At 48.0% G+C, this 27810-nt stretch overlaps 1 protein-coding gene across 4 annotated transcripts in view; it reads left to right on the top strand.

The window, feature by feature from the left end:
* NTRK3 (neurotrophic receptor tyrosine kinase 3) overlaps positions 1–27810 on the top strand; it is a 416320-nt gene that overhangs the window by 122634 nt on the left and 265876 nt on the right. For 3 of the 4 annotated variants that reach the window (XM_013972912.2, XM_018066413.1, XM_018066412.1), the window contains exons 5-11: positions 10450–10607; positions 11600–11742; positions 12370–12511; positions 14063–14359; positions 22834–22857; positions 24514–24578; positions 25378–25480. In XM_013972912.2, coding sequence (XP_013828366.2) covers positions 10450–10607; positions 11600–11742; positions 12370–12511; positions 14063–14359; positions 22834–22857; positions 24514–24578; positions 25378–25480 — 932 coding nt within the window. The remainder of the gene's footprint in view (positions 1–10449; positions 10608–11599; positions 11743–12369; positions 12512–14062; positions 14360–22833; positions 22858–24513; positions 24579–25377; positions 25481–27810) is intronic. The other variant, XM_018066411.1, reaches the window with a different exon arrangement.

Here is a 27810-nt window from a genome sequence, read left to right as displayed (position 1 = left end):
GACTTCCTGATTAGTCCACATGGCGCCATCTGCCACGAGCCACGTAGACTGCCAGGGTCTGCCCAATGGAGCCTGCGGGCTGGGGTGTGGGGAAGGGTTTCATAGTTCCAGGAAGAAAGACTGTTGGCCCTAGAGGAGATGGCTCTGTGAGCTGGGGCAGCCAGATCATCGCAAGGGTAGAGGTGCGAGGCTTCCAGCGACCTTCCGCAGGAACCGAAGGCTTGAGCTGGGGCTTTTGACAGCTTCTTAGCACATTTCATTCCTTTGTGGGGGGTCTCTGCCTGCCCCACCCAGCCCCTCCCTGATCCTTGATAGAAGAATGAATGCTGTTGGGATTCCCCGTCAGAAGGCTGAGTGTGTATGGCTTTTCCAGTAGCAGAGAAGGAGAAAGAAGAGACGTATACTGAGCCCGTGATGTGTACGAGGGCTTCCCCTGGGGCTCAGCGGTAAAGAATCTGCCTGCCAGCGCAGGAGGTGCTGAGACGTGGTTCAGTCCCTGGGTTGGGAGGAAATGGCAGCTCACTCCAGTATTTTTGCCTAGGAAATCCCATGGACAGAGGAGTCTGGCGGGCTATAGTCCATAGGGTCACAAAGACACGAACACGAATGAGCGACTAAACAACAGCAATGTATGAGAGGTCCACTCTCATCTCAGGGAAAAGAAGGAAACCCCCCCTAACCCTACAGCGGGGTGGGGATGTCCTTATTCTCCAGTTTGACAGATGAGGGGTTGGAGGCCTGGCCAAGTGAAATAACTGATCCAACATTACATGGCAAGTAATAGGAATGAGTACTGTGATTATTAGCATTGCTAACACCCAGGTCTGCTCTTTTCAAAGACCAGCTCTTTTCTGACCCAACTTGGCCCCACAGCCCACGTGCTTTGCATCACCGTCCAGAAGCCACTCTCAACATGGCAGCTCCCCTTGGAATCAATGGGGGAAAAACAAAATGGAATCCAAAGGGGGGAAAAAAAAAATCCAAACAAGTTAGCATCTCAGGGCCCTCGCCATGTGCCAGACACTTCTTTTACTCATGTCTCATTTACTCTTGTGCGATGAAGGGTACGGTCTTGGCTGAGCACATGGCCCACTGCTTCTCACTGGTCCAGTCTGTTTTTTTTCTTACTGATAAAAACTGGAAGCATCTTTTAAGACTTGCATCAGAGTAGCCGGCAGTCTTCCAATGGCATGGGTTTGGAGAAATTTGAGTTGACATTGCACAGTGCTCTCTGAAGTTTCTGGTTTGGGCAAGATGGTGTCTTCCCATTACCAAGAAGATGGGAACTGTCCGTCGAGAAAGCCTAGCAAGAATCAAAGAGATTGCCTCCGAGATAAAGAATGAGTTCGAAAGAAAAGAAGCTTGGATTCTGAATGCCATGATACAGTTTAGGCAAAGGCAAGAGGCACCAGAGGATATAAACTCACAGTGCAGAAAGCCTTCAGAAACACCCTAAGGACCATTAGTGCATCTCCAACAAGCTTCTCTTTAATACCCTGCATGCACGGAGCACACACCATTAAAATAGATTGGAATATTTCATTTTCTTAAAGCAAAGTGATAATTATGTCTGGTGTAATCTGCAGATTTAATCGACTTGGTAAAATATAAGCTTGGTTTCGGGGATGGTTTTGTGCTAATCCTGGCACTTTCCTTCTCCCAGTCCTGGCACTGACTGCTCGCCACGGCTCTGCAGGTCACTGAACAAGCTGGTTAAGGGCTTCCCTGGTGGCTCAGTGCTTAAGAAGCCGCCTGCCAGTGCAGGAGACTGGGGTTCCATCCTTGGCCCAGGAAGACCCCACATGCCTTGGAGCAACTAAGCCCGTGTGCCACGACTATTAAGCCTGTGAGCCGGAGCCACTGACGCTTCAGCACCTAGAGTCCCTGCTCCACCACAAGAGAAGCCACCACAAGAAGCCCTCACGCAGCAACTAGAGAGCAGACCCCACTCACCGCAACTGAGAAAAACCTGTGCAGCAATGAAGACCCGGCGCAGCCTGAATAAAAAAGTTTCCCAGGTGACTCAGCGGTAGGGAATCCGCCTGCAATGCAGGAGACCTGGGTTCAGTCCTTGGGTCGGGAAGATCCCCTGGAAAAGGAAGTGGTAACCCACTCAGATATTCTTGCCTGGGAAATCCCATGGACAGAGGAGCCTGGTGGGCTACAGTCCATGAGGTCTCAGAAGAATTAGACGTGACTTAATGACTAGACAACCAACAACAGCAAAATAAGTAAATAAACAATCAGACTAATAATACTGTTATTATAGTAATAACCTGACCTCTTTATCACCCCTATAACTTCAGAAAACATGTTAATATAGATCACCACTAATCCTCACAATAACTGTGAGGAAGGAAGATTGAACCCACTTGCTCCCCTTTATAGAAGTTAAAACAGAGCCTTGCAGAATGAAGTTACTTGCTGTCTTCATATCCTAGGGCTGCCTTAACCTAGTTCCACAAATTTGGTGGCTTTGAACAGTAGGAAATGATTCTCTCCCTGTTCTGGAGCCCAGAAGTCCAAGCTCAAAGTGGCAGCAGGACACACACACTGCAGAGGCTCGAGGAAGAGCCCTTCCTTGCCTTTTCCAGGACCTCGTGGCCTCTGGTGGTCCTCGGCTCGTGGTAGCACCACTCCAGTCTCTGCCTCCGTCTTCACGTGGCCATCTGCCCCGCCTCTCTATCTCTGATCTTTCCCTCCTCTCTCTCGCTCTCTCTCTTTGGCTGCTCAGCATGGCATGTGAAACCTCCCTGAGCAGGGATTGAACTCAGGCTCCCTGCAGTGACCACTGGGGAAGTCCTTTCCCTCCTTCCTCTTCCATGGATACCGGTCATTGGGTTTACGGCCCACCGTATCCCAGCGTGATCTCATTCATGATTTAACTTGATTATATCGGCAAAGACTCTGTTTCCAAGAAGGTCACATTCCCAACTCCCGGGACTCGAGGCTCTGGTAGAGGAGGGGACACGCTCCAGTCTCCTGTGGCCCCCAAGGTGACATGGCTGGCTCACCCAGCTCTTCGGGCACTCTTTTAACAATCGGGATGCTGGCATCTTCAGGTGCCCTTTGGGCGCATTTTCTTCTGTGACAACAGATTTGGGTCTCTTCCGTGTTTTCCACTACCTGGCACCAGGATTGCCAGCCACAGCACCGATACTGCGGAGGGGAGAAGAAAACCAGAGTGATGACTGGCGGGGAATCAGTGTTTTCTAAACACCCAGTCCTGGCGTTAGCCAACGCCAAGTGTCTGTGTGCACAGACTCAGATGAGGCTGAGTTAATCTGCAGGAAGCCCCAGGGGCCCTGCAATTAGGCCCCGGGCCATCTTGGGGCAAGGGCTGGGTGCTGGTAATCTGCGCTCTGAAGCAGCTGCTGCTGTATTATTCATGGGGCTGCCTGCATTATTGATGGAGCCCGGGAAGCCTGGCTTTAGGCTCTAGGAGTCTGTCCCTGAAGCCCTGGCTGAAGGCCCCACTGCTCCAGGCCAGATTGGGTGGGAGAACGGACAGCATCCTTTAGACCCAGGAGTTGCCCTTCTTTGCTTCTGGCCCATTTCACTGATTTTTTGGTTTTTTAGAAAATAATTTTATTAATTAGCTTATTCGGGGCCTGTGCTGGGTCTTCCTTGCTGTGCGGGCTCTTCTCTAGCTGTGGCGAGTGAGGGCTGCTCCCTAGTTTCGATGCATGGGCTTCTCACTGCGGTGGCTTCTCTTGTTGCAGATCACGGGCTCTGGGGCACTCGGGCTTCAGTAGTTGCGCTTTCTGGCCCCGAGAGCACAGGCTGAATAGTTGGTGACGCATGGGCTTAGTTGTTCCACCGCATGTAGGATCCTCCCAGATCGGGGGTCGAATCCTGTCTCCTGCATTGGCAGGCGGATTCTTTACCCATGAGCCAGCAGGAAAGCCCCCACTGCACTATTTAACTCTGTTATCCGATTATGAAGATGACAGTGGATTTGCTCAGTGAGATGCTTGGTGCACTACTGTTCTGAGTCTCAACATGCTCTCTGCCGTGTGTATGTCTCGCTGTCCAGGACGAGGGTCCAGAGGGATGGAGGGAGAACGCAGGGTTCTTCTGCGGTTTTCAGGAGACTCTGGGTTGGAGGAGAGGAACACGTCTTGTGGTTCTTGCCTTCTAGAGGAGAAAGAGGGAAGGAAATAAACAAGCCATTAGCATGCCCATGCCTGGCGGGGTCTTAGCCATGCCCCACATGTCTCATCAGCTCCTCCTTCCAGCCTCAGGGTGCTGAAGCATCAGCCTCCTTTCTGGGGGACACTCCTAAGATGTGGGGAAACACAGTAGTGCAGGGCTCAGAAAGACGCAGAATTGAAGAAAGCACATGTGACCTGAAGCAGCCCGGCCAAGCCTCTCACTTGTCTAGTATTTTCCACCCAGGTGGGTAATTTGTATTTTTACAGCTACTTAATAATGAATGACCACATCTTGTCAAGTAAGCAACTGGGAAAAATCAGGCTGACCTGGTTCAGTTTGCATATATTCCAGCATCTGGACCCTCAATATCCTTCCAACAGGGCTGACAGGCCTCTCCTCTCAGCCCCTGCAGTGTGAATCCCAACCAGTTCTCTGCTTCCCTTACCCCAAGGCAGGCTGGGCAGTTTCTTCCCTCCAGAAAAAAACCTCTCTTGTTTTCTCCTGTCTGCATTTTCTCTATTCTCTTTCTCATTTCTCAGCCACTGCACATGCATCTATCTTAATCCCAGGGCAAACCCCTCTGAGGGTCCTTAACTTCATCCCTCACTTTCCTGCCCTAGGACCTTCCTTCCCCTCCCCACCCCCTGGCCCTACCCCCAACCCCGGCCCTGATATGTTTCCCTTCTTCCTTTCCACTGGTTTCTTCTCTTCTGTTTTTCAACCAAAGACTTTTCTCTCCACCGGTAACTTCCGGTGCCCTGGAGCGTGAAGCCTTGGGGTCATATTTTACCCTTTCCTTTCCTTCTACCTCCAGTGAAACACCAAACACCACCTTGTTTTCCTTTATGATGTTTGCTCCATTTTCCCCTTCACTCTCCCTAATTTGATTGCAGAATTCCAAATTTGAATGGAGAGTTTTCCAAATTTGAATGCAGAGTTCCAAATTTGAATGCATCCTTTTGAATGAAGAGTTCCAAAGAATAGCAAGGAGAGATTATAAAGCCTTCCTCAGTGATCAATGCAAAGAAATAGAGGAAAACAATAGAATGGGAAAGACTAGAGATCTCTTCAAGAAAATTAGAGATACCAAGGGAACATTTCACACAAAGATGGGCACAATAAAGGACAGAAATGGTATGGACCCAACAGTAGATATTAAGAAGGGGTAGCAAGAATACACAGAAGAACTGTACAAAAAGATCTTCATGACCCAGATAACCATGATGGTGTGATCATTCACCTAGAGCCAGACATCCTGGAATGTGAAGTCAAGTGGGCCTTAGGAAGCATCACTACAAACAAAGCTAGCGATGGTGGAATTCCAGTTGAGCTATTTCACATCCTAAAAGATGATTCTGTGAAAGTGCTGTACTCAATATGCCAGCAACTATGGAAAACTCAGCAGTGGCCACAGGACTAGAAAAGGTCAGTTTTCATTCCAATCCCAAAGAAAAGCAATGCTAAAGAATGTTCAAACTACTACCACGCAATTGCACTCATCTCACACACTAGCAAAGTAATGCTCAAAATTCTCCAAGCCAGGCTTCAGCAATACGTGAACCTTGAACTTCCAGAAGTTCAAGCTAGATTTTAAAAAGGCAAAGGAACCAGAGATCAAATTGCCAACATCCATTGGATCATAGAAAAAGCGAGAGAGTTCCAGAAAAACATCTACTTCTGCTCTATTGACTATAACAAAGCCTTTGACTGTGTGGATCACAACAAACTGTGGAAAATTCTGAAAGAGATGGGAATATCACACCACCTGACCTGCCTCTTGAGAAAACTGTATGCAGGTCAAGAAGCAACAGTTAGAACTGGACATGGAACAACAGACTGGTTTCAAATAGGAAAAGGAATACGTCAAGGCTGTATATTGTCACCCTGCTTATTTAACTTCTATGCAGAGTACATCATGCAAAATGCCGGGCTGGAAGAAGCACAAGCTGGAATCAAGATTGCTGGGAGAATATCAATAGCTTCAGATATGCAAATGACACCACCCTTATGGCAGAAATTGAAGAAGAACCAAAGAGCCTCTTGATGAAAGTGAAAGAGGAGAGTGAAAAAGTTGGTTTAAAACTGACCATTCAGAAAACTCAGATCGTGGCATCTGGTCCCATCACTTCATGGCAACAATGGGGAAACAGTGGGGGAAACAATGGAAACAGTGAGAGACTTTATTATCTTGGGCTCAAAAATCACTGCAGATGGTGATTGCAGCCTTGAAATTAAAAGGCGCTTGGTCCTTGGAAAAAAAGCTATGACCAACCTAGACAGCATGTTAAAAAGCAGAGACATTACTTGCCACCTTTGTTACTTGCCAACAAAGGTCTGTCTAGTCAAAGCTCTGGTTTTTCCAGTAGTCATGTATAGATATGAGAGTTGTACTATAAAGAAAGTTGAGCACTGAGGAACTGATGCTTTTGGACTGTGGTGTTGAAGACTTATAGAGTCAGTCCTGAATATTCATTGGAAGGACTGATGTTGAAGCTGAAACTCCAATACTTTGGCCACCTGATATGAAGAACTGACTCGTTTGAGAAGACCCTGATGCTGGGAAAGATTGAAGGCAGGAGAAGAAGGGGGCAACAGAGGATGAGATTGTTGGATGGCATCACCGACTCAATGGGCATGAGTTTGAGTAAACTCCAGGAGTTGGTAATGGGCAGGGAAGCCTGGCATGCTGTAGTCCATGGAGTCGCAAAGAGTTAGACATGTCTGAGCAACTGAACTGAACTGAACTGAACTCCCCAAATTTTACCTCTCTATTCCAGGCTCTTAGTAACTGAGAAGCCCTTCTCTCATGGTGGTCCAGGGTCCCAGGGATCCCCAAGACCTGTACTGGCAGATATAAGGTTAAATCTCTTTTCATAATAATCCTGCAATGTCATTTGCCTTTTTTCACTCCCATGTTCACAGAAGTTTTCTAGAGGCCACGTGATGTATGCTAATACCCTTCCTGTGATGCTCAATGGAGTTTTTGCTAATGCATTCTTGTGTTTTAATATTCTCCCAGTTTTAATTTCTAATATGGTAAATTATGATAAGTATCATGCACCTAAAAGCTCTTTGAGACCCTCAGTCATCTATCAGGGTGAAAAGGAGATCTGAGACCAAAAAGCTGGAGAGCACTGACCTGGAGCCTGCCAGCCTGAATGGTGCCTATGTGTGCGTGAGAAAAGATGCCTCCTCTGGGCGGATAGAGCCCCATACCTGGCACCAGGTCTGGTCAAGGGCGTTCAGGCTGGATTTCATCCCTATTCCTCCCTTTGGCTGGGCGCTTTGAGACATGTACAAACTTCACCACTGTACACCGTGACCCTGTGTTTCTCTGATGTCCTAATTCATGTCCGAGTCTCCGGCCCGCCTCCTCTCTGGGTCATCCTGTCCAGCATTGTTGGATTGCTCTTGCAATTTTGTTCACATCACTGTCCAACTACAAGGACTCCAGTGGTGCCCACTGCCTTCTGGATGCATTTCAAGCTTCCTGACGTGGCCATGAACGTCCTCCACCATCTGGCTTTCACTTGTCCTTCCAGCTTCATTTCCTGGTGCTCCTTGACACAAATTCTGTGTCTTGGTGCAACTTTATTTCTCTTGTCTTCACAGTCCAGTCAGTAACAGGCCCTCTAATTCTTTCCCTAGACACCCCTCCACAAGCCCCCAAAGTCAGGGGTCCTGCTTACTCCTCTTAGAATCCCCTGTCTAGCAATGCCCTGCCCGTGATAGACGACGAGGAAGGGTCATGAATTTTGGAGTCCAGCAGGCTGAGATTTGAGGCCTTGAGGCTTCCCCTATGACTCAGCAAGCAAAGAATCCCCCTGTAGTGTAGGAGACACAGGAGATGGGTTTGATCCCTGGGTTGGGAAGATCTCCTGGAGGAGGAAATGGCAATCCACTCTAGTATTCTTGCCTGGAGAATTCCATGGACAGAGGAACCTGGCAGGCTACAGTCCATGGGGTCGCGAAGAGTTGGACACGACTGAGCACATCAATTCACTGTCACACTCCAGCCAAGGGACTTGGAGCACATGACTTGACTCTTCCAAACATGAGAGGGGGAGTCCCTCGTCTGTGTGGTGATGGGACTTGGCTGTCTCTGAGTGTAGTTGTGAGAGGCAGATGCTTGATAAAAGTTAGTTTTCATCTCCTTTGCTGAATGAGTGTGGTGTGTAGAGAAAAATCATGGGCACTTTTAGACCAAGAGGATATCATGCGGGGGTGTTTGCACATGTAACATTTGCTGTCCTGTTGGCTGGAAAACACTGATTCCTGCCCCCGAGGGCCTCTCTTTTCTTTTAAATGTTATTTATTTATTTGACTGTGCTGCATCTTTGATCGTCACTGTGGCATCCAGGGTCTTTAGCTGCAGCATGTTGGGATCTAGTTCCCTAACCAGGGATGGAACCCAGGCCCCCTGCGTTGGGATCGTGAAGTCTTGGACACTGGACCACCAGGGAAGTCCCTCTCATTTTTTTTTTTTTTTTCCCCTGAAAGCTGGTTGATGCTGATGCCTGCTTCACTGCTTTGGAATTTGCCACCTATCTTAGTGCAGTTACCCAAGCACCCCTCCCTCTGGGTGTCAACAGAGTCATCCCCATACTGGCCCACAAAGAGAATCATGTTCCCCTGAGTGATCCAGGCCTTCCGATTTATCAGGTGCCCTTGACCTCAGGAGTTTTACATCAGCTAATGCCCTTCAGTTGTCCGCTAATAACTCCCTTCTGGAGGGGTGGTGAGGAAGGCCTTGAACTTGGCTCTTCCTTCATTAGATGGTCTTCTTCACCTAGATGAATGCTCCTGGGAAATAGGGACTGATTATTCATTTCCATTTCAATAGCACTCACTCCAGGCAGAGCCAACCAAACATGGAAGAGGTGCTTATTAAGGATTTTGTTGACTCTATGAAAGAATAAAACTGGTCCCAAGATGGGCTTTGAGAAAATGTTGGAAATAGCTAACCACCTTCTCTTCAAGGAGAAAAGCTTCTCCCTTCCTTTCTACTTACCTTCCTTCCATTTTTCTTCCTCCTTTTATTCATTCAACAGGTGTTTAAGTACCAGGCTTAGTTTTAGCTATTGAGAATACAGCAGTGAACCTAATAGTCAATGTCTCTGACTTTGACGGAATTTAATTTTTATTTATGGAGATAAAGCAAATAAATATTTATTTTTTAAAACTTTTTTCTGTATCCTTTCTATATTTAATAGTTGGCATCTGCTAGTCCCAAACTCCCAAGCAAACAAATAAATCTTTAAACTGATGCTGGGCAGTGACAAATCCTAGGAGGAAGAAAATAGGTGAGGAGCTGGGCAGTGTGAGGGCGTGGGTTGAGGCTGGCTTTCCTACAGAGGTGGTCGGAGAAGGCCATAGGAGATCGAGGGAGCTGATCTCACAGATATGTTTGGGTCCAAACTCTCTAGACAGAGAGGACAAGAGGTGCAAAGGCCCTAAGGCAGGAGCATGCAGGTCCTCCTGCTGACCTTGACCCACAGCAAGGTCAGTGTGGCTGAAGAAGAGGAGGGGAGGGTGAGGCAGGCGATGAGAGATGACAGAGGGTGGTGCCAATTCCATAGGTCTTTGCCTTTGACTTTCAATGAGTTGGGAGGCCACTTGGAGGGTTTTGAGGATAGGAGCTTCCCAAAATGACATATTTAAAAGGTCTGTTTGCCAGATGAGTTCAGTGGAATGGATTTTCTTTTTAATAAGTTTATTCATTTAGAAACTATAAATTTGTGAACTTCTATAAAATTACTTCTTTAATTGTTCGGTCACTCAGATGTGTCCAGCTCTTTGCAACCTCATGGACTGCGTGCAGCATGCCAAGCTTCCCTGTCCTTCACCATCTCCCAGAGCTCACTCAAACTCATGTCCATAGAGTCAGTGCTGCCATCCAACCGTGCCATCCTCTCTCACCCCCTTCTCCTCCTGCCCTCAATCTTTCCCAGCATCAGGGTCTTTTCCAATGAGTCGGCTCTTTGCATCAGGTGGCCAAAGTATTGGAGCTTCAGCTTCAGCATCAGTCCTTCCAATGAACATTCAGGACTGATCTCTTTTAGGATTGACTGGTTTGATCTCCTTGCTGTCCAAGGGACTCTCAAGAGTCTTCTCTAGCACCACAGTTCGAAAGATCAATTCTTTGGTGCTCAATACTTCTTTAGAGACGCTGCTGAAAGCCTGCTCTCATGAGTATGAGGAGCAGGTGGGGGCCCTCGGCTTGGCTTCAGGGCCTGGGAGGGAGCGGGGCCTCCCTTGGCTCAGGGGTTCCCTGAACTCGCATCTTGCCCACAGGAGGTTGGAGCAGAACTTCTTCAACTGCAGCTGTGACATCCGCTGGATGCAGCTGTGGCAGGAGCAGGGGGAGGCTAAGCTCAACAGTCAGAACCTCTACTGCATCGGCCCCGACGGCTCCCAGCTGCCACTCTTCCGCATGAACATCAGCCAGTGCGGTGAGTGAGCCCCCGGCCCGGCTGGCTCCACGCCGACCTCCCGCGGACCCAGGGACGGTGCGGCCCGTCAGTAAAGGAAGCCAGGGCGTTCCTTCCCCACCGCCCTCCCAGCCTCAAATTCTCCACACTGGCTGCGGATCTGGCTCCCCTCTTACTTCCTGCTCGCTCCTGTCCCTTCATGAGCCAGCTGTGGGAAGGTTGGTTTCAGGCAGCGGTCCCCAATCTTTTTGGCACCAGGGACTGGGTTCGTGGAAGACAATTTTTCCTTGGCCGGAGGATGGCGGGCCTGGGGGGAGGATGGCATGGTTTGGAGATGATTCAAGCACATTACATTTATTGTGCACTTTATTCCTACTTGATTACATCAGCCCCACCTCAGATCATCAGGCATTAGGTCCTGGAGGCTGGGGACTCCTGGTTTCAGGGATGCAGAAAAGGGTTACGTGTGCCCTCTTTGTGATCGGACCAGAGTCCCTGTACCCTGTCCGTTTCTTGTTAAGTAAACCTGAAGGAGCGCAGGCCCAGGTGTGGTCTCCGGGTCTCCTTTATCAGGACATCTAAGGGACTTTTAGAGTAGCAGAGGTTTGTGCCTGATCACTCATCTCTGACTTGCGAGATCAGAGTGTCTGGGGATGAGTTTGGAAATCTGAATTTCTAGGGAGCTCCCCAGGGGAGTCTGAAGTGGATCAAAGTTTTGAGAGCCAGTGCCCAAAGTGGAAGATGCCGTTTGACTTCATTGCTAGAGTTGCCTGCCTTGAGCAACTGTCCTGCCCTCCAACCATGCCCCCCATCCCCTCCACCAGTCAAGCTGCATGGGCTCACATCCTGAGCTGGTGTGAGGCTTCTGAGACTTGGGGTACTTTTAAGAGGTCAAGCAGGTTGTGTTGGAGTGAGTATTAGATAAGGCAGGCAGTGCCACCATTGCCCTCGGGGACTGAGTTTTGGTCACAAGCTCTTCCTTATCCGTTCGCCCGCCCTGTGCTCCCTCCCAGACCTCCCTGAGATCAGTGTGAGCCACGCCAACCTGACAGTGCGAGAGGGTGACAATGCTGTCATCACCTGCAATGGCTCGGGCTCGCCCCTGCCCGACGTGGACTGGATAGTCACCGGGCTGCAGTCCATCAACACCCACCAGGTAGGTGTCCGAGCCTTGGGCCCTGTCACCTAGTAGTCCTGATGAGCTGGATCAGGAAGAGAAACAAGAGATGTAAGAATAAGAAAGAAGAAGAGGGGAAGTTTGTGGTCCTCTCTCTACAAGAAGAAAGGCGGAGACCTGGGTGCCACCCAGCTGCAACTTTTTCTGGCCAAATTGATCTCAAACAGACTATCAGCATCTCTGTACCTTACCTTCCTCATCTGTGAAATGGGTATAATGCCGCCATTCGCCTCATGGAGTAAGCGTGAGGTTACCTGAGCTCTTGACTGTAGAGAGCTTGGCCTTGGGTCAGCGTGCCTTCACCGGAAAGCCCTCTTTCACTTTCTGCCCATCTTTCCTTTTGATTCCTGAAGGTGCTGGGGAGTGAGGTGGGGGAGGCTTGTGGAAACTGTTTGATTATTGCCTTTGTTTTGGTGCCATCATCTAATTTTTCTGTTTTGAATCTTTTTTAAAAATTTTTATGTGGTTAAGTATACATAACTTAAAATTTACAGTCTTAAACATTTTTTAAGTTATAAAATATTAGCTCTATGACCTGTGCTGTACAATATACCCCTGTAGCTTATTTTATACCTCTGATGGTTGTCTGTTTTCTTGGGGTTTTAGACAAATCTGAACTGGACCAACGTACACGCCATCAACCTGACGCTGGTAAATGTGACGAGTGAGGACAACGGCTTCACCCTGACATGCATCGCTGAGAACGTGGTGGGCATGAGCAATGCCAGCGTGGCCCTCACTGTCCACTGTGAGTGGACGCCATTGTGGAGGGCGGGTGGGACTCTGGGGATCTCGGCACAGGAGGCTGGGACGGGGTGGGGCCACTGCAATGAGCGCAGTCCACCAGGGGGGCAGAAAGACTCCTGTGGGGCAGTACAGGGCAAGTCAAGTCAGTCCTTGGCTCGTAACCCCAGAAAGCATGTCCCTGTCCCTCAGAAGGTGCTGTACCTCCGACTCAGATCTGCTCACTCCTAAGTTGGCCCAAGTCTGCCTTTTGTTAAACCTCTAAAAGTTCTCAGAGGAGCTACTCCATAGAGATAGGGAACAGGCAAGCATACATATGAATTGTTTTGGCTGGGAAATACATGTAGTCACACACACTTCTTGGTAAATTACTGCTGCTGCTGCTGCTAAGTTGCTTCAGTTGTGTCCGACTCTGTGTGACCCCATAGATGGCAGCCCACCAGGCTCCCCTGTCCCTGGGATTCTCCAGGCAAGAACACTGGAGTGGGTTGCCATTTTCTTCTCCAATGCATGAAAGTGGAAAGTGAAAGTGAATTCGCTCAGTCGTATCTGACTCCTAGCGACCCCATGGACTGCAGTCTACCAGGCTCCTCTGTCCATTGGATTTGCTAATCACACCAAAAAAAAAAAAAAAAAAAAAAAAAAACCCCACACACAAAAAAACCAGATATCTGAAATTAATGACTTGGTGCTTATCTATGCAACAAATGCAAGCATCTGGACTCATTGAATGACCTTTAGTATGGAATTTTGGTTCTCTTTTGGCTTAACGAGATGCTTTTAAGGGAAGTTCTAGTGGGACTTCCCTGGTGGTCCAGTGGTTAAGATTTTGCCTTACAGTGCAGGGGGTGCAGGTTCAATCCCTGGTTGGGGAACTAAGATCCCACTTGCCTTGACACCAAAGCATAAAACAGAAGCAATGTTGTAATAGACTTTATAAATGGCCAACATAAAAAAATCTTTAAAAAAAGATAAATTCTGCCAACTTCTCTTACATTCTTAGCCTTCCTTTAGCCAAGAGGAACTCATCTCTTTAAGGAATTCTTAGACACTATAGTAGACTGAATGTTTATGCCCCCCCAACAAAGGTCATGAGAGGGACCCTCCAGCTGTAGTGGATCCAGGAAGCTCCGGTGAAGACAGACATCTCTTCACCTCTTTGGGGGTGGTGTTGGTGTTGATGGGGAGTGGGGGACTTCTGATTCCCTTAGTCTTTTTAGAGCTGATGGGGAAGAAGTGGGGCTTCCCAGGTAGCAGTGATAAAGAATCTTCCTGCTCATGCAGGAAATGCAGAAAGAAGACAAGGGCTAGATCCCTGGGTTGGGAAGATCCCTTGGAGAAGGAAATGGCAACCCACTCCAATATTCTTGCTGGGATAATCCCATAGACAGAGGTGCCTGGTGGGGTACAGCCCGTGGGATTGCGAAAGAGTCGGACACGACTGAGCATGCATGCACGCATGAGGAACTGGGCTGCCCGCCCCAGCTCCAGGAAGGCTGCTCCAGGACATGGGAGAGTCCGTGTCCTGGGCTTCAGCTGGCCTGTCCCCTGGCAGACCCCCCGCGTGTGGTGAGCCTGGAGGAGCCCGAGCTGCGCCTGGAGCATTGCATCGAGTTTGTGGTGCGTGGCAACCCGCCGCCCACGCTGCGCTGGCTGCACAACGGCCAGCCGCTGCGTGAGTCCAAGATCATCCACATGGAATACTACCAGGAGGGCGAGGTCTCCGAGGGCTGCCTGCTCTTCAACAAGCCCACCCACTACAACAACGGCAACTACACCCTCATCGCCAAGAACCCCCTGGGCACCGCCAACCAGACCATCAATGGCCACTTCCTCAAGGAGCCCTTTCCAGGTGAGGGTGGAGCTGCCCTGGAGTGGCTCATACCTCCAGGCACTCAGGGGGTTCGGGGTGTGGGGGCTTGAGGGGAGAAGCAGCATCCACATGGATACCATCATCACCAGCAACCACACACACTTTGGAACATCTTCGGCCACCACCTGAATTTTATATAAACTAGATAAAGTCTCTGATGTTAGCAGTCACAGTAAAAGCCAAGACCCCTTGGAAATACACAGCTATGCATATAAGGGTATATGGTGTTATGGTAGAGTAAGTAGGGACTTGAGAACTGGGTCAGAATGGTGGAGAATTTGGACCCAGTCCTTTGTTTGTTGGGGGACTCTGGGCCTGATCATTACCTCAATACCCTCATCTGTGAAATGGGCATGACGTACTGCTCCCATAAGAATCTTGTGACTTTTATTAAATAACTTAAAGTAGACAAAGCGTGTGTCACAGGCTTTGATACCTAGTGATGGTTTGATGACCTTCCCTGTAAGGGGCTTCAAGGTCTATCTGATTCATCCCTATGTTTAACAGAAAAGTTAAATCTCTTTCCACTTGCTGGGTAGAAGCAAGGCTTTGCCTGGGGTTGAGGCTTCCAGGTCTGTGGCTCCTTTCCTCCAACGCTGTGGTGAGTTGATGGGTGGGGAGTTCCTGATGCCATCAACCTGGATGGTGCTGATGTCCAGTGGATGGGTCGGGGAAGGAGAGGTCATTGAAATAATGAAAACATTTTGTTTGAATATTTGGGAGGGGAGTCTGTCTTTGTCTGGGCTGGAATATTTAAAATACCTTCCTGGAGTTGGAGGAGAAGGAAACACTCCAAGAGTTTAGTGAAAGTGGCTGCAGCATCTCTTGGTCGATTTGGCAGCTGATAAGTTTCTATTAGTGAAGTCATGTATCTTTGATGACCTTGCTGATTTCTGCTGGGAACAAGCTAGAGGACCTCTCAGCCTTCAATTCCTAGAAATCCAGGCTTCTAATGAGGTAAAGGGTAGAGCAGATATCAGTAAAGATATCAGTAAAGACTGATGTCATGCACGCACGCACACACACACCCCCAGAGCAGTGGAGGACTAACCCTGCAGCATCTGCTTATGTGAAGGTGACTTTACAACGTACAGATAACCATCAGGGAGCAGCTCCAAGGGGCCTTTTAAATCTTAGCACAAGGAAACCCGAACTCTGGAGACACTGAGAGACACTCTGGAGAGATGAGACTGCCTGGGAAGCTAAATTCTTGCACGGAGTTCTATGAAGCAGTGATGATGCTATCACTCACGAGAGGACTGAGAATGTGCCAGTGTTTGAGACCCTGGCCATCCCATATGGTCTGACATTCCCAACATCATTCCTAGTATACCCAGTAAAGGGCCTCAGGGCACTTCCCACCATGGGTCAAATGGGGCTTTTTAAGAACTGGAAGAGTCCCGGTCGGCACTGTGGAAGCAGTGACCTTCAGATGCAGAGACGCTTTGCTTTTCGGGACCATAAAGTCAGGCTAGGCTTTGTTGGCATTAAGGGCTGGAGTGGCCCTTTGCCCTGCTCATGCCCATCTGGTGATTAGAAAATGGAATCTGTTTTTAAAGAGGAGGTGTATGAACACTGACGGGGGAAAGCGAAGTGGGATGAACTGGGAGATTGAGGTTGACATGTATACACTACTGTGTAGAAAATAGATAACCAATGAGAACCTATTGGACGGCGCAGGGAACTCTGCTCGATGTTCTGTAGTGACCTAAATGGGAAGGAAACCCAGAGAAGAGGAAATATATATGTACGTATGGTGATTCCCTCTGCCGTGCAGCCGAAACTGACACAATTTTTTTAAAAAGAGGAGAATCTACACTCCCTCATGAGTGAGGAGTGAAGCTCCTGCCAAGTGATGCTTCTGTTCTTAGAGGGAAACTCCTGGGGTCTGGAGAGAGGGGGAGCCCTTGAATGTTTGAGAGATGGGGCAAGACACTCCGGCTCCTGTCCACAGAGGGTGAGCTGGCCACGGGGCAGCGGGATCAGTGGAATGGTGCAGGGCGTGGCTTTTCCCACTGGGAGGGAAGCCCTTCTCTGCATCCTCCCAGCCGTACGTACACCTTCTCTGTCCCCAAGAGACACAGCTGCCCCTCCTCATCACCTCTGGACACCCCTATCACCTATCAGCTCCAATGAGGCCAGTTCTCCAGGAGTGGTCCCCAGACCAGCCGCATCCACATCACCTGGGCAGGTGTTAGAACTCAAATCCTAGAGCCCCACCCAGACCTACTGAGTCAGACATTGTGGGGTGGGGCCCAGCACTCTGTGTCTTGACAAGCCTTCCCACCCGCAAAATTCAGACGCTCTTATTTGCCAGCTGCTGCTGTGGCATGTGGTGGACTGAGGAGGCAGGGGAGAGGGTGGAGGCATAGAGGAGCTTGAAGGCAAACCGCTCACCTGAAGCGGGTTTCTCGGACCCACCTGCACCCTGCCAGGGCCTTCCCATGCGAAGCTTTGCTTGTTTGTAAAGGAATCACTGGATGATGAAAAGGCAGTGGCGGGGAAGAGATGGGCCAGTTGTGACAGTGAAAAGACAGCTAGGCATTCGGGAGAGTCAGCCATCCTGTGACGCAGGCAGCAAACTGCACACCTGCTGAGCCCTGGGTGCAAAGGCTCTTGGTGGATTCCTGTTCTTCTCTTGCTGTAAAGTGGTGGGGAGGTTGTGTTTGTCATTTGTACCCCCTCGCTCCCAGACAGCAAAGCATGTCTGGGTTAAGAGGTTAAGAGCCGAAGGTCTGAAATCAGACAGATTGAGGTGCAAACCGCATCTGTGGTCCTACTGGACAGGTGGCCTCAGCTCCTAGAATAGGGCTTGGTACACAGTTGGCGTGAGGTACCTCTGTTTCTTCATCTGTAAAATTTGGATGATAACCGGAGCTCCTGCCTAAATAGTCGTGAGAATGAATGAAGTGATGCCTGCCAAGTATTTCTCTCTGTGTGCGGACAGAGGGATGGTTCAACCGCTGTTGGCCTGGACCCGGATTCCGGGCAGAGAGTTAAGGAGTTGAGTCCAGGAGTTCTGGAATTGGTAGTCACTCTGTAATCAAGCTGGGAAGTTCTAACAGACCGTCTTCAGGCAGTTTCATCGAGGGTAGTGGTTATGGAGTCACAAGCCAGGGTTCAGATGCTCACTCAGCTGCCCATCAGCTCTGTGATCTCAGGCAGATTACTCAGCCCCCTTGCTTCTGCCTCAGAGACTGTGGTGAAGATTAATTTACAGACAGTGGGTCAATCTGCCTAAAATATCTCCCACGGTGCTTGGTACAGAGTAATAGCAAAACTAGTTTGTTTTTATTAAAAAAAAAAAAAACACCCAAGGACAACTGAAAGTGGATTTGTTTGGGGAGGGGACGGAGATCTGAAGGTGAAGGTCTTCTTTTCTGACTGTTCGTGCGTCGAAGGCCCACAAGAGAGATTGGATTGAAATGAGTACACTGAGTGGAAACGTCTGAAGATGCAGAGGCTTCGATCAGAGGATTTTCTCCGAGCAGGACATTGAGATGAAAATGTTCTGGGAAAGCTTTTTGTAAGCTTCACATCCTATGCAAATGTTGGTGGTTCCTTCTGCATTTCCGGGGAAGCACTAGAATGTTCCGCCTGGAGTTTGAGCCTTAGTGTGGAGCTAGTCCTTGGAAAGGAAGATGTGTTCTAGGAGCATGGAATCTTCTTTCATGTTCCAGGATCTTGGAGAGGCCACCAAAAAGGATCCGGGTGTAAGAGTGGGACCATGAGGAGTCAGGGATCCGAGTGTCAGGGGAGGCTGCGGATCATGTCAGGGTCAGGGTGGTACCTGGAAGGTCACCATTAGGGACCCTTAGATGATGTGATAGCAGGGGGAATGTTGCCAAGGGGTGTGTGTGTGTGTGTGTGCATGTATGTGTATGTTTGTACATGTATATGGGTGAATGTGCATGCATGCATACGTGTGTGGGAACGTGTGTGAGTGTATGTTTATGTGTGTGCATGTATGTGTATATTTATGTGTATGTTTAGGTATATGCAAGGGGTGTGTGCATACATGCGTGTGTATGTGTTTGTACGTGTACGTGTGTGCATGTATGTATTTATGGGGGTGCCTGAATGTGCATTTATGTATATGCACAGTGTGTGTGCATGTGTGTGTGTATTTATGTGTGTGTATGTGTGTATGTGTGTATGCAAGGGATGTGTGTGTGTATATGCATGTGTTTGTGTGTGTGTATGGGTGAATGTGCTTGTGTGTTTATGTATACATGTGTACATGTATGTATGCATGTGTATATGTATGTGTGTTTTTGTGTGTGTGCATGTATGTGTGTAAGCAGGGAGTGTGTGTGCGCGCATGTGCATCTGTTTGTACTTGTGTGTGTATGTATGTGCATTTATGTGCTTATGTATGTATGTGTGCATTTATCTTTGTGAGTGTGTGTTTATGTGTGTGTGCATATATGTGTATTTATGTGTGTGTGCACGTGTGTGTGTGTGTGTGTTTGCCTGCACTCCTGCAATGAATATCTGAGAATACTTGACGAAACATTTAGGAACAAGTGAGCTGCCATAACTCTTGAATTCTCCTTTTTTCACTTGGCCGGGAAGTCTCTTCATTGTGACAGCAGAAACCAGAATTCCCTCAGGGCCCTAGGTGCCACCGAGGGGAGAAAACATTGCACTAGCGCCCTTAGCGGCATCAAGACTGGCTTCTTTCCCCTAAGGAACTTGTTGAGACTAGAACGTGCTCCCAGCCTTGTGGGTGCTGGGGAAGTGGAGCGGGCAGCCGCGTGTGGCCATCTGCGTGGGGTGGGCCGAGCATGTGGATGCCTGGCGCAGCTCCCTCCTCTGTCCTCACATCTGAAGCCAGGCCATCTCTTCACGTCATCGCATCTCAGTGCATCTCTGTCTGTCTGGATGCAAGCTGCTGCCTCTCTTCTCTCTTCTCTGGACCCCACTGGCTTTTCCCAGTGAGTTTTTCTTGAGGAGTTTGCGATCTGGAGGAGACATATGCCTTCCATTCATGCCCGGTCCCCTTTGGGATTCAGATGCTGTCTTGGCACGTGAGTCCAGTTGTTCTCCCAGCCTGCTGGTGCAGGCAGAGATGAGGACCACTCTTGGGTACCATCCTCTTCCAGGGTGGAGTTTCAAGTCCTCCCACAGATTACAGAGAACCCCGGAGGTCTGGCTCTTCCAGGTGTCATGTGTTTCCTGGGTGAATACATGTCACCAGGCTCCTACGAAGGAGCTAAGCATTCATAGGGTCACTGAGAAATTACAGGGTTCACAGATTCGGCCGAAACATTTGGCTGACATGAGAATATTCTCCAATAAAGGAAAAACTTATGAGAAATATGCAAATCAGTTTTATCTATGAGTTGATCTGGCATGTCTCTTTTCTCTGAAACCACAGCTAGGGTCCCTTGACCCCCATCTTCCTCCCAAATCAGGTAGTTGGTCACTTGAAGTTTAGAAAAGGCTGGGGGTATGAAGGAATTTGGGCAAAGCTGTATTGCTGTCCCTTGAAACATGAAAAGCAGACGGTGAACAAGAAATCTACTAACAGTGCATTTACTCTACGTAGAACTTTCTTTAAAAGACTCCTTCCTCATAGAAAGCATCATTTTCTCCACAGGTAGTTAGAGAGCAGAGCTTCAGTTGCAATGACTGAAAGCTTAGCTAGCCAAATGTCTGGCAAATAGAAGGTCCATGATGAACGAGTGAGTTGTTGTTTTTAGAGTGTGGCAGCCTTGTGATAGGAGGAGCTGTACTACAGTGCAGGGGTTCTCAAAGGGAGCAACATCCTCATCACCTGAAAACTTGGTCAAAGTGCAAATTCTCGAGACCCACTCCAGACCTCCTGAATCGGAACCTCTGGGGTGAGGATCGATAATCCATATTTCTTTTTTTAAAAAGTTAAAAAATTTTTGTTTAAGTTCTTGATTTTGAAATAGTTTGAGATTTACCCTCCCAAATTGCAAAAGAATACAAAAGACATTCTTATACCCTTCACCCAGCTTCCCCAATGTTGCCATCTTACATAATCACAGTGCAGTGATCACACCCAGGAGTGATACTGATGCAACCCTATTACCTAATCTACAGACTTTATCTAAATTCTATCAGTTGTCCTTCTCTTCTTGAGCTCCAATCCAGGATTATACATTGCACTTAGCTGCCATGTTACCGTATTCTCTTTAAATCTGGGGCAGTTCTTCAGCCTTTCTTTGTCTTTCATGATCTTTGTACTTATATTCACTCACTAGTTATATGATCTGCGTACTTATTCACTAGTTATATGATCTGTGTACTTATTCACTAGTTATATGATCTGTGTACTTATTCACTAGTTATATGTAGGCTATCCTACAGTTTGGGTTTGCCTGGTGTTTTCTCACAATTAAATGCCAGTTATGTGTTTTTGGTAAAAGGGCCACAGAAGTAATGTTGTGCCCTTTCAGTACATTGTGTGGGGGGTACATGATATCTGTACGTCTTATTACCTGTGATGTTAACTTTCTCACTTGGTGAAGATGGTGTCTGCCAGGTTTCTCCACTCCAAAATGATATTTTTTTCCTTTCTGTAATTAATAAGCATCATATTTTGAAGCTTTATAAATATCATTTCTTATCATTCTTTCACATATTAATTTTAGCATTCGTTGGTGATTCTTGCCTGAAACAAATATTAACATGCCATTTGTCAATGGTGATTTTTTTCTAGTTCCATCCTTTCCTCTCTATTTATTAATTGGAATATTATTGTAAGGAAGCGCTTTCTTTTCTTCCTCATTTGTTGATTAAATTACTTCTTATATCAGTATGGACTCATGGGTATTTATTTTGTCCTGTGAATTACAATCCATGTGTTAATTTGCTAGAGCTGCCATGAGAAAAAGTGTCAGGGACTAAATGGCTTAAACAGCATAAATGTATCTTCTTACACTTCTGGAGGCTTGCAGTCTGAGATCAAGGTATCAGAAGGGCTGGTTCTTTGTGAGCCTCTCTCCTTGGCTTGCAGATGGTTGTCATCTCCGTGTGTCTTCATCTGCCTCTGCATAACTATGTCCTAATGCCCTCTTATAAGGACGCAAGTCATATTCGATTAGTGCCCACCCCAATGAGTTTATTTTTTCTGAACTTTCTGCAAGGCGAGAAAAATATTTATTTTTTTAATTGGAGGATAATTGCTTTACAATGTTATGTTGGCTTCTGCCATACAGCAGTGTGATTCAGTCATAAGTATACATACGTCCCCTCCCTCTTGAACCTCTTTCCCATCCTCCTATCCCACCTATTCCTCTAGGTTGCTAATGACTTTAACTTAATTACCTCTTAAAGACCCTACCTTTAAATATAGTTATAGTTTAAGGTACTGGGGGTTAGGACTTCTTTGTCTGAATTTTGGGCGGATATAATTCAGCTCATAACAACCTATGATGGTCATTATATTTTGTTGCTCAAATCATCCCTGGTTTGGTCATTGGAAACCCCATCACGGTGGCTCCTGCGTCCTTTCTTCCTTCCCCTAATAATTTTTGGGTGCTTTCTTGCTTTTCAATACCGCAAGATGTTCTAGGCACATCTTTTACTTTTTCTTCCTCAGCCCCAGAATTATGCATTTCTCCAAGAAGCCCTCATTCTTTCTGTTGGAGGATAGTAGTGGTCATCTCCTGGATGCCTCTGTGGCAGGCTGAAGTGTGAGAATCTCTGACAAACTGGTTCTGAGCCCAGGCTTGAATCCAGGTGTATCCCTTCTTAGACGAGTGACATTCAATTAGTCACTTGATCTCTGTATGTCTGTTTACTCTCCTGATGAAAGGGTGTAATGCTACCTATCTCCCAGGGTGGGTATAGGATTGGGTGATGTGTTACCTAAAGCATTTTTCACACCCCCATCTCATAATCAATGCCCAGTAATGATTGGCTTTCATTATTAGGTGATCATTTCTAAAGGCCGAAGACTCAATAGCACATTTTCATCTGGGAAATAGATTCTAGAGGGATTCCCAAGCATGTCTCAGTGACCTATAGAATAAACTTTACAGTTGGGGAATTGTGATCTTGAGATCATAGCTGGCATTTCCCAGGAAGATCACAGACGCCCATCTTGCAGCATTTCTTCTGGGCTCTCATGTCCACCAGCATCCCCAATGCACTGGGTACCTGAGGGAAGGCTCTGGGTGTGACGGGGAGTCTGGATTTAATTCCTCATCTCATGGTTTGGTTTCCAGTCTCCAGGTGGGCCAGGCCACCTCCCTTGAAACCCAGGAGTTTAAGCTCTTATTCCTTCTCCACTTGGAAGACCACCTTCTAAGGAGTAATAGGGTGTGGGGGAAGGGTGATGTGCCAAGGGTTTTAGTTTTCAGTTGCTAGGGCAACAGGGGATCATGGTGAGTGGGAGAGGTCATAGCTATGAAGAAGATAGAGCGAGGCTGTTCCGATTTTTATTACGTTTGTTAATTATCTCTGTCTTTTTTTTGCAGAGAGCACGGATAACTTTGTCTCTTGTAAGTCTCTTTTACCTTTTGCTTTGAAAGTGACTTATTCTGATACTTTTGGTGACTACTGAGTCCAGATAGCCCTCTTTCCTGTTTTATCACCATCCCCAGACCCATGGCAGCTGAGAGGATCCAAGTGAACCGTGAAAGGAGAGTGGAAACTCTTCTTGGGCAGTTCCAAGCCCACGCCTCTTAGACGGTCACTTGCTGCCTCAGTTTTCCAGCAGTTTTCTAGGGTCTGATCATGTTGCGGGTCTTCCTACCCAGACAGAGAGAGGTGGTGTCAGGAAGGGTGTGGGGTTCATGTGCCCCGGTGGACCCGTGCTGAGCATCTCAGTTGTTCTTGCAGACAGAATGTGGAGCCTATGATGTTAGTGTTTGTCACCTGCTTCAAGAGCCAGGGAATTTGGCCAGAACCCACCCAGGTGGTGCTAGTAGTAAAGAATCTGCCCGCCAATGCAGGAGACCTCAGAGACATGGGTTCAATCCCTAGATCAGGAAGATCCCCTGGAAGAGGGCATGGCAACCTACTCCAGTATTCTTGCCTGGGAAACCCATGGACAGAGGAGCCTGGCAGGCTACAGTTCATGGGGTCGCAAAGAGTAGGATGCAACTGAAGCAACTGAGCACACAAGACAAGTGGAGCTGTGACTGGCAAGGTCTCCCATAGGCTCATCTGTCTTTAAATGAAATTACTGAGGCTCAGTCTATAAACGATTCAGAGCCAGGACTAGACAACTCCCAAAGGATTTGGGGGTCTGCTCATGGACTGTAGGGGAACCCATATTTATTCCTTTTGTCCCCCATGGCAGAGGAATGGTGACAGCTGAGGTCATTTCAGCTTCTTATGTGGCCCGAGACAGCAGTCTTTTTTTAGGACATGCATTGCTGTTTGGCTCAGCTGTAAATATCACCTGTAATTCCTTTATTTGTCCTTGGTCTTAGAGGACTTGTCATCTCACAGAATATCCCTCCGGAGAAATTTGAACCGGGGGTGTCTGGATAAGTTGGTGATTACAGATGGAGGTCTGAGGGAGGCTTGGCTGCTCCTCCAGGCCTTGCTGGGAAGACCTGGTGTTTCCTAGTCAGATAACCTTGTTGCTTAACTGAAGCTGCCACTGTGCTCTGAAATCTGCCTCAGGGCAATGGATAGTGGGTAGTTTGTGGGGCCACAGGCCTCCTGGATCTCACTGAGGAGTGAAGAGGGAACAGGATGGGTATAGAAAGAAGGGACAGGATAAGGGATGCAGAGAGGAGCTGTGTGTAGCCAAACAAAGCTGCCTTCACCGACAAAATGGGCTGAATCCAGACCCTGGCTGTGATCCCAAACCATCTCCCTTCCGCTTATCTATCCAATAGCTCATAGCCCGTGTTGCCCAGGTTAGGGTTAGGTTATTTACTCTGGGATGTGAATCGGGGGATGAGAGTGAAGGCTCTTTATGCCTATGCAGTCTGCCCTTGAGCTGTCAACACCTGCCAGGGAGCCTTTGGGAATCTGGTCTCTGGGGACCCCTGCAAAGCCTGGAGAGGTCAGACAGAGTCTGACTTCAAAGGCATATTCTCTAGGAAGAACTTTCGAGAAGGCTTGGGAGTTGGGTAAGAACTGTGGGGGAGGTTCTTGTGGCCAGCAAACCAACGACTCTTCTGTTTTCTGTTTGTTTTCAGTCTACGAAGTGAGCCCCACCCCTCCTATCACTGTGACCCACAAACCAGAGGAAGACACTTTTGGGGTGAGTCACTTCTTGGTCAAGAGAAAGGTGTTTACTGATGCAGTGGTTTTCCACCTTCTATTTTAAGTCGTCAACTTTTCCAAGCACCGCCTTATTTGGAACTGTGGCATAAAGAAGCCGTGATGAATGACCTCCTCTCAGGTGGTTGAAACTTGATGAGAAAAATTCATTGTTTGAGGAAGTCTTTGAGGATCCGCTTTAAGCCCCTGGGCTTGGAAGAGAAGAGTTTGAGAATTCCCACTGTATTAGCAGCCAGCTGGGCCTGATTTGAAGGGGCTTCTAATTGTACAAACTTTTACAAAAGTCAGAGTTGCCCGGGTTGTCTTCTTGGGTGGGAGGTGCCCCTACGCCCATCTCAGGGCCTGAGATTTCTCTGGGGAGGAAAGGAAAGAGGTCTTTTTAGAATCTCATGGGTAAGAATATTAGCCCAGGCAGGTCAATATGAAGATGCAGGATGTACTTGCTAATTAAAACCACAATGAGACAATAGACAGAAGCCTCTCTGGGCTTCCTCCTGGGTCTGTTGGGATGGCCCCAGCCGAGAGGGCTCAGAACGCTGAATAGCGAAGGTTTTCTCTAGTCGATTTGGGTAATTTATTTTTTGATATTTGTAGAACCTCATAAGTTATGTCTTCTCAAGACTTTCTTCAGTCTGAGAAGTTCTGGAGTTTACTGGAGTTCTGGGAGGGCTCCGGTTGCTCCTATACGAGGGCTGTTCTCATCTGAGCCCGTGTGTTACTCACACAGCCCTCGGGTTTTCAGTAACGGTGCTCGCTTGTCTGTGTTTGGCTCCTAACAGGTATCCATAGCAGTTGGACTTGCTGCTTTTGCCTGTGTCCTGTTGGTGGTTCTGTTTATCATGATCAACAAGTATGGGCGACGGTCCAAATTTGGAATGAAAGGTAAGGTGGGCTGTTCATTTGCGAGGGTCGGATCGGGAACCATGGCTCCTTTTGATCAAAAGATGCTGTTTTGGTCTCTCTCTGCTCTCTGAGAGGGTCTCTTGTGGGGGGCTTAAGTGGCCCTGGCTGGTGACTCCTGTCTATACCTTTATTATTGGTAATGATGGATTGAAGGCAGTGTTTGTGTCTGTGAGGACCAGACTGTGGATCAGTTGGTTTTTCTGTGATGACCGAAAACATGGCTTCAATGGGCTGGTGCCAAGATAATGCAGAGAGGTTAAGAAAGTAAAGTGAAAATTTGTTTAAGCAAGGAGACACTCTTAGAGGGAGAGCGGGCAGACAGATGAGGGATTCATCTGTCTGGGTCTCTTTGGCAAGCCAGTTATGAGGGGCATATAAATGAATGGGCAGAATATTCACTGAGGAAGGAGGGGTTTGGGGGTAGATTTGCCTGATTTTTCATCCCAGCTCCATTTTCCCGAGGGGAGGAAGAACTTCTGTCCCTGTTTAGCTTAGATCAAAAGTGTCATGGCATTTATGCATGATGGTACTTCCTATTTGTAAGGCTGATCTTGTTATAATGAGAGGGTGTGTGTGTGCTAAGTCTTCTCCGTTGTGTCCGACTCTTTGCAACTCTGTGGAGTGTAACCCAGCAGGCTTCTCTGTCCATGGGATTCTGGAGTGGGTTGCCATGCCCTCCTCCAGAGGATCTTCCCTACCCAGGGATCAAACGCGCATCTCTTACGTATCCTGCATTGGCCGGTGGGTTCTTTACCAATAGTGCCACCTGGGAAGCCCAGTGCATAATGAGAACACAATGAGTGAAAGATGGCATTTAGACTCAGGAGGTTCCTGCCTTTCCTCACCTTTCTTTGCTGCTTGAACCCTTATCACCCAAAATATGTGGTTTGCTGTGAGTCTGAAGGTCCCTGCTTTCCTCTGTCTGCCTGTGGACCCCTGCTGTGTACAGGCTGTGTGGTTTCTGGCCACCTGGCTCCTGCCCCATTTATCTGCTCATACCTAGCTACCTGCCTCCTGAAACAAAGGGACTTTCTGAGTAACCAGGTTTTGCCCTTGCCTGCGCCTATCCATGGAGTTGTGATGAGAAGGCATTCAGAGAGTTAGATGTCGGTGGTAGCCTCTGGCATTGAAAGTGGCCCATGCAGGGTATTCCAGCACATAGCTCTTCACAGAGTTCCAGAAACGATGCCAACAGCATCATGATTGCTAAATCTGCTGACCGGCTTCCACGACATGGAGCACTCAATCCCATGAACACTGGGATTGGGCGTGAGAAGTGGCTCTCCACCAAGACTTGGGTTAAGGGGACTGGCACGAAAGGGGTTAATATGGTAAATTAGCATCCATCTGCCTGGTCCCAGGATGGATCTGACCAAATGGCTCAAGGGAGGCTGGGTACCAGTGTTTAAACAGAAACTTGAATTTCAAGATATATTCCCAGCTGGGGTTTCCATTTATGGCTGATGTTAATAGGAGATGGGTGGGGAGGGCTGATGAAGGGTTTGACAGGCCATCAGGTTCCGGAGCTAGGATTCAGGGTGGAGCTTTCTGATGAGATTATGGGGTCCAGAAAGATGATTTCTATGACTTCTGCACCAGAGCTGGTATCTGTGGTGGGGGTCTTGACTGGGGACTCAGGAACTGAAGGGGAAAGCATAAATGAGATTCACAGGGAGAGTGGTCCCTTGAATTAAGTGTGGGCTTCTCAAGTGGCTCAGTGGTAAAGAACCCACCTGCCAGTGCAAGAGACCGAAGAGACGAGGGTTTGATCCCTGGGCCAGGAAGATTCCCCTGGAGAAGGACATGGAAGCTCACTCCAGTATTCTTGCCTGAAGAATCGCTTGGACAGAGAAGCCTGGCTGGCCACAGTGCAAGTCAGATACGCCTGGGTGACTCAACAACAACAAAGAATTGATATGCAAATGTTTGCGTGTTTGTTCATGGCCTGGGGGTGTGGGGTTGGAAAGGAACTAATCCTCAGATCCTATTAAGTTCTCAAAAGAGTCTGTGACTGTCCTATAAAGCTAGAACATTGATGTATAGCAAGAGATATGGCGTAGAGAACCAGAAAGGTAGGAAATGGGGCAGACTGCCTGGCTTCCTAGAAGCCTTCCCCATTTCTGCTCTGGTGAAGCTGAACAAGTCCCAACAAGGCAAACCAGGCTTTCTTGAAGTACAGGAAATATTTCGTCCAAGAGAAATATGCACACAGGCAAATTATAAAACTTTCTATATATACATATATAGAAGCTTGGCCCAAAGCCAGGTGACTTATTAAACAAGAGGAGCCCATGGTCAAGTACCTTGGC

The sequence above is a fragment of the Capra hircus genome, chromosome 21 (genome assembly GCF_001704415.2).
Source record: "Capra hircus breed San Clemente chromosome 21, ASM170441v1, whole genome shotgun sequence".
Taxonomy (NCBI): Eukaryota; Metazoa; Chordata; class Mammalia; order Artiodactyla; family Bovidae; genus Capra; species Capra hircus.
Note: the sequence above shows the minus strand (reverse complement) of the source record. Positions and strands in the feature narration are given on the sequence as shown.